Here is a 10,885-nt window from a genome sequence, read left to right as displayed (position 1 = left end):
TATATATCATATAGGTCACAATATACCGCGAGGCTAGTTATCCTGAATCACCAATAGCCGTGCTTTTTATGTTTTAATGTTACATGTATATATCTTATTTGATTTTCCTTTTTCTTCATTGTTGTTTAAAAAACGACTAGTCTTCACTATTACATTTTTGGGGTAAGAATGGTAACAACTACTTGCAGATTAATTCATAACATTTAATTATTTTTTTTAATTAAATAAAGTTGGAAAGATCATATATCTGGATCATTAACAATAACTGAATAGTGCCGTCAGTTTTGTCTCATCATCCAATCCCCAGTTGTGATGAACTACTTTTACAAAGACCCGATGGGACCTATCGTCTTTTAACTCTTACTCAGAACACAATCTCGGTCAACCTGGAGCATACACCAAGAAGTACAGAACAGAAGTCGGTGCGACAGCATGAACGGGATGACAGATAACACATAGTATCCTGCCGCAGGGAGTTCATAAATAAAAAGTATAATAAACAATGCGCAAGAGTTCACTGATTCCACCACCGAGTCAAATCCTACCTAGCCAGTTAGATAAAACGATACTGCGGCTATAGAGCATTTAGACAACATGCGTAAGTAAACAGCGTAAGATCCGTAGGAGTTCGTGGACGCTTCGGCGTTGAACTTATAGAGAATCCGTATAACAACAAACGTAACCCGGAAGTAGTTTGAACAGGGGTCGAGCGCTCTGTTGATGTAATTGGGAATGGTGATTGTGGCAAGAAAGTGTCCGTGTTACATCGAATAAAGAAGCTGGACGTTAGATTTAGTTTGATAACAATTCGTTGAGTGTTCCACGCCAAATCCTGACCGTGTCGCGTTTTTGGTCCCGTTTTCCACTGTGTTTTCCGTAGATGTTGTGTTTTGTTTGGTCAGAGGGGCTGTCAGACGTCGTTTAACACATGAGTGTGTCACTCGTTGTCATCCGTCTGGAGATTGCAGACCAGTCCCTGTTTCCCGAAGGTTTCCAGTACAACGCCGGTGAGTTTCGACTTTTAACTTATCACCTCAATACGCCCAGTAATGTTTTGTGCCCAGGGCACTCCAGACACCACGCAATTTAACTGGGTTATCTGTATTTACTGCCTTCATGTCACGGTTGATGCACACACAGAAATAACAGTCTTAAAAAAGCTACGAGACTTTTGCAAGCCTTGCAAAAAAAAAATTTAGAATCCATTTAAAAATGTGTAACTAACTAGACAGCCCTTACTGAATCAGGGGCTGAGTTAAATTAGTAGTTGTAAAAAGCATCAATCAAAACTGCATAACTTGAATTTGTAGTCTGTTTTGGAGGTTCAGGTCCGTGTCGCACTACATATATGTGTGTGTTAAAGTGAATGATGCCAGTATGACGAAATGTGTTTAAAAATACCGACACTTAATACTTAAGGAAAACTTGCTCAAATTGGAGATGGCAAAGTTCCCCCAAAGTGTGAAGGTGTATGCGTTAATGGTGTGTGTGATCCTGTGATGGGGGGGGGGGGGGACGCCCCGTCCTGGGTTATCCTCTGCCTTGCGACCGTTGTTTCCAGGATAGGCTCCGGACTCCCGCGACCCTATGCAGGACAAGTGGGTATAGAAAATGAATGAATGAATAAACGAATGAAAACATGTTCAGGTGATTAGGTCATGACTCATTAGCATTTAATCAAGAAATATGAGTGCTGCTTGCAAGAAAAGATGCATTGTTGCCGTATATTAGATTATGCTTCTATCAAAAACAAACTTCATTCTAGTTTACACTTGATCTGATGTATTCATTCAATCTATTCAAGTTGAATATCTTCGTAAACAGATGAAGCATACAAGAGCAGGGATATCAGCCACTGCCCTTTGGGATCCATAGACTGATATTTGCATAGAGCCATATCTATCTAGCTGCTGAATTTCAGCTTCACTCCATAGCAGGAGACATGTCTGACGAGGAGGTCCAGGAGAAGGCGCTGGGCCTGGCCCACTCATCCCTGAGTGGGAAGTCTGACTCAGAGAGGGTCACCCTCCTGCACCAGCACATCGGCAGCCGGGCCATGGTTGACATGGTCATTGAGACGTTTGCACCCAGCTCAGGCACAGGTGGAGTAACTTCTGTGAAACAGTTGTATGGGGGGGGGGGGGCAAAACACTATTATGGCCTATTGGGCAATTTTAGTTATACATATATAGAATGTTTTGTACAGCGTTTTTTTTTCCCCAGTCATTATTTGGCCATAAGTGCCCAAAGAGGGAGGTGGATGGAGTGTATTGAATTTGGATCAATTTACCAGAGGTAGGACATGCTTTACTGTATATTCTGTTGTTTTAAGGGGTGGCTTGTTTTGTTTTGGTGACAATTCCAGAGGATTCTGGGAAAGGTGGCAGTGAGGCAGAGGAGACTGCTGGGTCTGGCCATGAAGGCAGCACTCCTGAGGCAGCCATGGTTCCGGATTCCCCATCCAAACAGCTGCCGGAGCAGATCTCCTTCTTCAGCGGAAACCCATCTGTGGAGATTGTCCATGGCATCATGCACCTCTACAAGACCAAGTGAGCATGAGTCCCCTTTGCACAAAGTAGACAGACCAGCAGTGTTTAGCTCAGTTCAGTTGCAGGCCGGCTGTTTTTACTGATTTTTTTTTTAATTATTATTATCAGGTCTTCCTGTAGCTTAATTTGTGTCATTAGCAATCAGTTGAGTGAACATAAGAACATAAGAACTATACAAACGAGAGGAGGCCATTCGGCCCATCGAGCTCGCTTGGGGAGCCCATAATACCCCATTAAATTGGAGTGTTTTCTAAGCAAATGGGAAGAGGAATATTCTTTATCACAATTATAGTCTTATTCTGAACAATAATATAAAAATATTAAATTTGGTAATTAAGTAATTTAAGACATAAATGTGAATAAAACTTCTTTATATTAGTATAGTTTTAGATGCATAGTCTTGTAGGCGTAATTAGTACTTGGCCCCAGTGAACAGGAATGAAGCCGGTAAATTCAAGCAGTTTGGGCCCTGAAGCCTCCTTACGCTTGTGTCTGTTGCAGTAAGATGACATCACTGACAGAGGATGTGAGACGGAGTGCCATGCTCTGCGTTCTGACTGTCCCAGCCACCATGACCAGTCACGACCTCATGAAGTTCGTAGCACCCTTTAATGATGTCATGGAGCACATGAAGATCATACGTGACTCCACACCCAACCAGTACATGGTGCTGATCAAGTTCAGTTCCCAGGTAGTTACGTGTCTAATGGACAGATGCTGTCATTCTTACAACTGAATCTCAATGAAGATGAGAATACTTCTCCATGAACCGCTGAATAGCTGGCTATTTTACCTGATCACTGAGGCATAATACATGAGGATTTCGTGCTTTATTTAATACACAATGATATTGATTTAGCTGAAACTTGCGCTGTTTTAGGCTTGACTCTTCTCCTTTCAGCAAACACATCCCTCACACAAGATTTTCTTGCCTGCATCTGGTGAACTGTAGTTTAGTTTGTAAGTCACTAAAATGGATTTATAGTGACACGTTAAACATCCTTGGAATGGGATATGCAAAACATTTTTGCCATATGCAGTATGATCGAGGATGCTATTTATTAACAAATACACATGTACAGTTTGTATTCTGTATAAGCACACATTTTCAGGCTCTGTCCCCCCCCCCGCCACTCTCCTCCAGGCTGATGCAGATAGCTTTTATACAACTTGCAATGGCCGGCAGTTCAACTCGATCGAGGAAGCCGTTTGTCAGTTGGTCTACGTGGAGAGGGCTGAGGTCTTCAAATCTGAGGAGGTGGGGTCTTTGCTTTCCTCTGCTCCAACTGTCTTTTGTCATCAATTTCAGCTGCTGCCCCGATTAAATTTGTCTGTTCAGTGGTAAAATTCAAATTCTGGATGCATCTCTCTGGTGATTGTAATTCTTTGCTGTATCCAGTCTGTTATTGTAACTTGGCCCGTTGAAAACTCCTTTTTGAGTTTGTATTGCTATTGTGAACTTTTGCTTCTGTCAGGAATTTTGACCCCAGAATAACCTAGACATATGATGCCCCGCCCTGTATTCATAAACCCCACCTTCCAGGGTGCCAGCCTGCCAGTGATGGACCTGACAGAGCTGCCAAAGTGCACAGTGTGCCTGGAGCGCATGGATGAGTCGGTGAACGGCGTGCTCACCACCGTGTGCAATCACAGCTTCCACAGCCAGTGCCTTCTGCGCTGGGAGGACGCCACGTGAGTGAGCAGGGCGCGGCGGGATACTGGCGCTCAGAGGAGCAGCACAAGGCCGACTTCTAACTTCTTAATAATAATAACTGGCCAGTAACCTCGGCAAATGATGTCTCTGCTATTAAATTAAGGCCGAAAAATGGGCTAAACTGCAGCGTGTGGTTGCTGATATTAGCATGACATGCTAGGTCACGTTTAACATTGGTTATAGCTCCAGCCTGCCATACAGCAGAGTTCCCCTCCGTAAAATTTATTTACATTTTATTAGCATTTATTTAAACCTTCAGTATCACCTTTGAAGTCAAAGACAATCAGGCACCTCTCACGCCCCCCCCCCCCCCCCCCCTTTCTTCACCAGTTGGCAGTGAGGGGTCGTTGCTGTGTTTATTACATGGGTGCCCCCATGTCTGGGTTGCCCCCAGGCTGCAGGGGGAGTTCTGCAGGTCTACCTGCCGCTGTTAAAAGGCACCTGACCTCTCTCTGTCCTCAGGTGTCCCGTGTGTAGGTACTGCCAGACCCCTGAGCCGGTGGAGGAGAACAAGTGCTTCGAATGCGGCGTTCACGAGGTAATGGCGCCGCCGGAGTGCCGCTGCAAGAACCCCTCTCCAGCTCTAAACCGCTACTGACCTCACGGCGCTTAGAGGGATGCCAAATTGGCTCAGCCGGGGATCTAATTACTTTTAGCTGAAGCTTAAATGGTGCAATGAAAACCTGCAGCTACACCAGGTTCCCAGCAGAAAGGGGCAAATCCTCAGACGTAAGCTGGTGTAGGGAGGTGATGTGTGGCTTACGGGTGTATGCTGGTTTAAGTCCCCTTGGACGAATGCTTTTAATGCCAGTGGTTAACCTGAATATGCAGCTGTTTAAGTCTGACGTGCACAGCTGTAAATCTCTAAATCTGTTTCCTAGGTAATATAATAGCAGCATAATAGCAGCGTACTAGACATGCCAAGTCATTAGCCAGCCCTGGCAGGGATGGGACACACGAGCCTTTCATTTTCTTCTGCATTTCCTTTTAGTGTTTCATTTTGTTTTTCTTCCTATAGCTTCCAAATCTGTGCAATCGTTTGCCCATAGCTTTTGCTTGGAGACTGGAGTAACCTGTATTTGCTGTGCTTATGCTTTCGCTTCAGGGGGTGGGAGCAGAGAGTCACACACAGTCATTTTCTTGCCTTTGTCTTGGCCCTTATTCTGTGCCCCTTGGCCTCATGCCAGCCTGTTCCATTCTCACCATCTGCGTTCCCCCTGCTCACTCCCAGCAGTTCCTTGGTTATTAGCTTATTTGCTTGCAGTTTTTTGTCTTATTCTTTTCTCCAGAGAGCATTTTTTGCATCTTAGCCTGACACTGTTTTGGTTTCCACACTGTCATGTATAGTGTTATTGGGCTATACTGTATCATACTATTTAAACAGTCATTTGAGTGCGAAGAGTTATCATTTATCTCTTATCAGTTACAATGGGCAGCACGGTGGCTCAGTGGTTGGGGAGTTTGAATACTGGCCCTGTTCTGTGCGCGGACTCTGTGCGCGGACTCTGTGCGCGGACTCTGTGCGCGGACTCTGTGCGCGGACTCTGTGCGCGGACTCTGTGCGCGGACTCTGTGCGCGGACTCTGTGCGCGGACTCTGTGCGCGGACTCTGTGTGTTCTCCCTGTGTTTGTGCGGGTTCCTTCCTGCTGTCCAGAAACATACAGTTAGGTGAGTGGAGCTTTGTGTGTGGTTGCGTGTGCCCTGCAGTGGGCTGGCATCCCATCCAGGGTGTCCTGTGCCCTGTACTTTCATCACTACATAGGTCCTTGTGGAAAGTGGATACCAGCCACTGGAATGAACTACATTCACACAATGGACATTAAGACGAGCTTTTGATCAGTAAATGCAGCGTTATGAAGGTCTGTGTGACACGGCTGCCGATCACCATCCTTCAGGAGCATGGAGGGAAGCCGCATGAGCACGGCGAGATCAGGCAGGCTCCACTCACACAGAGCCAGGCTTAAAAGGGCCGGCGAACCCGCACCCCTGCGGATGCCAGGTGCCACTGCTGCCCACCTGCTGCCACACTGGAAAACAGTATCTATCACATAAACAAAAGTAAACATACACATAATTATCTAATGACCTCTTTACATTTTATCTTTCTAATAATCTTCTCTTCTGTCTGCCTCTTCTCACTTCTTTTTTCTTTTTTTATTTTCTTCATGTTCTCTGCCCTCCCTCTGTTCTCTCTCCTCTCCTTCCTTCACTCATCTCCCTCTCATCTCTTTATGCCTCTTCTTCCTTTCTATTTCCACCCTCATTTCACTTCTCTCTCCTCTCTGCTCCCTCTCTTCTGTCCGCTCTTCACTTCTCCTCTCCCTTCTTCACTTCCCCTCCTCTCCCCTCTCTCCCCACCCTCTCTCTTCTCTCCTCTCCCCTCTTCACTTCTCCCCTCCCTTCTTCATTTCTCCTCGCTGTCTCCCCACCCTCTCTTTGTACTCTCTCTCTCCTCTTCACTTCTCTCCCTTTTCCCTCCCTCTCCTCCTTCGCCCATCCCTAATCCCTCACAGAACCTGTGGATCTGCCTGATCTGTGGTCACATTGGCTGTGGTCGCTATGTCAGCCGACACGCCTACAGGCACTTCGAGGAGACGCAGCACACCTACGCCATGCAGCTCACCAACCACCGCGTGTGGGACTACGCTGGAGGTGCTGGGGCAGGCCTTCCTGCATGCGGCACACTAACCTCCCTGTTACTAGGAACAGGGCACAACTTTTTCCATAGTATCTTATAGGGATAGTTATACCTCACATACTACAAAATTTTAAAGCCTTATTGACTGTGGCTGACACTTATGGAACTCCCTCTGCTTGTTGTGGTTGCCAGTCAGGTTAGCAGCCTTTGGGTTAGCAGCTTGGCACAGGGTCTCTGTTGCCTCACACCTCCATAGCTAGGGGTTGATATACTCTGTGTGGAGTGGGTGTACCCCAGCCCTGTGCCCTGTGATGGGCTGGCATCCCATCCAGGCTGTACCCCAGCCCTGTGCCCTGTGATGGACTGGCATCCCATCCAGGCTGTACCCCAGCCCTGTGCCCTGTGATGGACTGGCATCCCATCCAGGCTGTACCCCAGCCCTGTGCCCTGTGATGGACTGGCATCCCATCCAGGCTGTACCCCAGCCCTGTGCCCTGTGATGGACTGGCATCCCATCCAGGCTGTACCCCAGCCCTGTGCCCTGTGATGGGCTGGCATCCCATCCAGGCTGTACCCCAGCCCTGTGCCCTGTGATGTATTGGCATCCCATCGAGGATGCACCTCACTTGTGTATACTATGCTGTCTGTGTGAACCCCCCCCCCCCCCCAGAACCCTGCACTGGATATGCAGTTCAAAGATAGGCTTTGCATTGCCTTTGTACATTAATTAATGCCTTTAGAGCTGTTCCATGATTTTTTGGAAGTACTTTTTCACATTAATAGCCACCCTTGACCACATCAGCTGCTAGCTGCTGTACCAGAAGGATCATGACTGCTAGTGTCAAGTTAATGGCCAGTTTCTGCATTTTTCAGACAACTACGTCCACCGACTGGTGGCATGTAAAACAGATGGTAAGATGGTGCAGTACGAGTGTGAAGGGGATTCCTGTCAGGAAGAGAAGATTGACGCCCTGCAGCTGGAGGTAGAGCTGGCATCTACTGCCTTCTCAGATGTTGTCCAGCCAGAGCCAGTGACCACTGTAAACTACAAGAATATTAGGGAAATATTCATATAAATAAATTTCCTTTGAGATTTATAAAGTATCTATCTGTCTGTATATGTGTGTATGTATATATGTGTGTATATATATTTTATATATAATTATAATTATATATGAAATATATAATTTTGCATGTGTGTGTGGTTTACGACACTAATTACTGAATCATTTTCCTGTTTTCTGCCCAGTATTCATACTTGCTGACAAGTCAGCTGGAATCCCAGCGGATCTACTGGGAAAATAAAATCGTTCATTTGGAAAAAGATACTGCAGAGGAGGTTGGAATTAGATTTTCCCCTGTGTATTCAGAATATTCTGTATTTTTGTGAAACATTGTATGAGATAAGAGAGCAGTGAATGATGACATTCATTGTTTTTATCTCCACTAGGGAGAATTAGATTATCCAGGCAAATTCTTACTTTAGTATGAGGTAAACAATTCTTAATTTTTATTTGAAAGGTATTTTAGATTAAAAAGTTTCCATTGTGCCTATTGTATTTTTGTGCTGCAAATTAATCAATTTCTTTAGGAAACAGCTGATAATTAATTACTCATAGTTCCAGGCTGCCTTAATCTAGGTTTTTTTTTTAAATTAGCCTCTACGTTTATCTTCTGCTTTGACAATAGGTCATTGTATTACATGCAGATCAACAACATGAAGGCAAAATTCAAGGAGACTATAGAGAAATGTGACAGTCTGGAGAGGAAATTAGCAGACGTCACCAAGGAGAGGCAGTCCATGGAGAAGAAGTAAGATCCTGTCCACCAGGGGGCACTGTCATGCCTAGTGTTTCATTAAGCTTCTTTCCAGTTATTGATTTTTGTGACCAGCTGGAGCCTTGTCTAGTTTCTGTTTATCTCTTAATTAGTAAGTGTGCTTGCTTGTTTGTTTGTTTGTTTGTTTGTTTGTTGTTTATAATGCTTGCACAATTAAACCCTGGTTGAATTTGTATTGAATTATTCTCCCTGTGCCTGTAGCTTCATTGTATAACAATTATGTGTTCACTATTGCATTGTTTATTTAATGTACTTAAAAGAATGAATTTATACTCCATTATCTGTTGGGGAGTAATTGAGTAATTGTTGATTGACTATCTGTTGATTGAGTAATTGAATAACTGTTGATTGAATAATTGATAATTAATTGATTAGTGATGATTTTTTGAACCGGTATCTGTTATGGTCTATTATAGATGTTTCTCTTCCCAATTGTCCCACACCTGGCTTTGTTCTCCACACCGCTCTGTGCTAAATGTCTCTGTCCATTTTCTACAACTTGCCTTGCCCCCAAACCCCCGCCAGGTGCTCACAGCTGACTGCCAAGGTGAGCAAGCTGTCCCAGGAGCTAAAGGAGGAGCAGGAGATGAACAAATGCCTGCGAGCCAACCAAGCAGAGTTGCAGGTGCGCCTTCGTGATGAGGAGAGTCGGGCAGGAGAGGCAACCGCCCAGCAGGAGGTGCGAGTGGCCGAGTTACAGGAGCAGGTCCGGGACCTCATGTTCTACCTGGAGACGCAGCAGCAGATCAGTCAAATGCCTGAGGACACCCGGCAGGAGATTCAGGAGGGCCAGATCAACATAGCCGCTGCCCCCAGCCCGCCTGGCCCTACCCCCGGGACCAGTGCCACAAAACTGGGCACCCGCAAGGGCCGGGGAAAACGGGGCAAGTAATGTAGCACTTAATAACAATATACTGTAAGAGGTGCCCAGGCTTCGCCACTCCAAAGTCACCTGATTACTAAGGAAATAGACCCCTTATGTCTGTGTGATTCTGTTGCTTCATTGTTTTGTGGGGCAAAGGGTAAATAAATGTCCCCTTGATAGGGGAAAAAGAAGGTGTTAAGAGGGCAGGTCCTGAGCAGACTCATGGGGGGAGGCATGAGTTTATTAATACACCCCTTTTGTATGGAGGTGCTGGCCAGCTGAATGACAAGCATTGAACTTTCCCCTGGGACACTGTCTCCACATTTTCTGTTTTTATTTTCCTGTGTTCCCCTGTGTTCTTCATCCTTTGTAAGTCTAGCTGCCTCTTACTTGCTAATATTATTGTACTTTTTTGTGGAAGCCTAATGGCATCGATGTTTATTTCATCCCCGTGGTCAGAACCTTGTGAACATACTGCCGTTCATATATCAGCCAAAGTCATGATGCTCCTGCCGTTACTGTCCAACTGTATCCTCACTGTAAGTCTGCTAACAAAATAAAGATTCTGAGGTATTGGGAACATCAGCAGGGGGAACAACATGTCTTATGTAGTGAACTAAGCTTGTCCTGATTCTATGCAAATTCTCTGGTATGACAGCGGTATTGGTTTCTTACATATTACTGATTTTGTTTTTTTATTTGTTAGTATTTTAAAATCTGTCATGCATTTCCAGTGTTTATGGGATGTTACTCAGGCAATGTGCTCTTAATTTCCTGTCAAGTTGTGTGATGCTGGGGCGGGGGGATTGGGGTGCTGACAAAGGAGGGCCCTTCTGATTAAAGAAGCTTGTTTTGGTTCTCTGACCTCTTGCATATGTTGTGTGGAACACGACTGTCATATTGCTGCAAAACTAAATTCAAGTACAGCATTTTGTATATAAAAAAAAAATGCTGGTAAAACTATAAAATAATATGCACACATGTTCAATAGATCTAGGAAAGAAAAGTTAAGTTATAAATTCATTTATATATGTGTATATTTATTTTGCTTTAGATCAGTATAAATGTCTATCTTTTAATTTCATGTGTGTCCTATCCATATTTGTTGTATGATCAGCCCATTTGTCTGTGTGGAGTGCCAATGGACGCTTAGAGTATATCAGCCTGAGGTGTAATATTAAACTCTAAAACACCTAATGCAAATACATGCATATAGGGCCGTCTAGTTACATTTAAGATTAATGAGTATCCCTTTGGATTGTCCTTTGGATTTGCCAAG

General features: G+C 44.8%; 1 protein-coding gene across 1 annotated transcript; it reads left to right on the top strand.

Annotated features, from left to right (window-relative positions):
* Positions 1-678: 678 nt before the first annotated feature.
* brap (BRCA1 associated protein) lies at positions 679-10,470 on the top strand. The gene is made up of 12 exons (XM_023824557.2): positions 679-1,007; positions 1,935-2,102; positions 2,366-2,549; positions 3,051-3,240; positions 3,694-3,807; positions 4,093-4,241; positions 4,726-4,801; positions 6,778-6,916; positions 7,776-7,885; positions 8,152-8,241; positions 8,611-8,714; positions 9,267-10,470. Exons 1-12 carry the CDS (start codon positions 929-931, stop codon positions 9,631-9,633), a joined length of 1,770 nt encoding a protein of 589 aa, XP_023680325.1. The 5' UTR covers positions 679-928; the 3' UTR covers positions 9,634-10,470.
* Positions 10,471-10,885: the final 415 nt, after the last annotated feature.

This window comes from Paramormyrops kingsleyae, chromosome 2 (genome assembly GCF_048594095.1).
Source record: "Paramormyrops kingsleyae isolate MSU_618 chromosome 2, PKINGS_0.4, whole genome shotgun sequence".
NCBI classification, from domain to species: Eukaryota; Metazoa; Chordata; class Actinopteri; order Osteoglossiformes; family Mormyridae; genus Paramormyrops; species Paramormyrops kingsleyae.
This window is presented reverse-complemented; position numbering and strand designations above follow the sequence as displayed.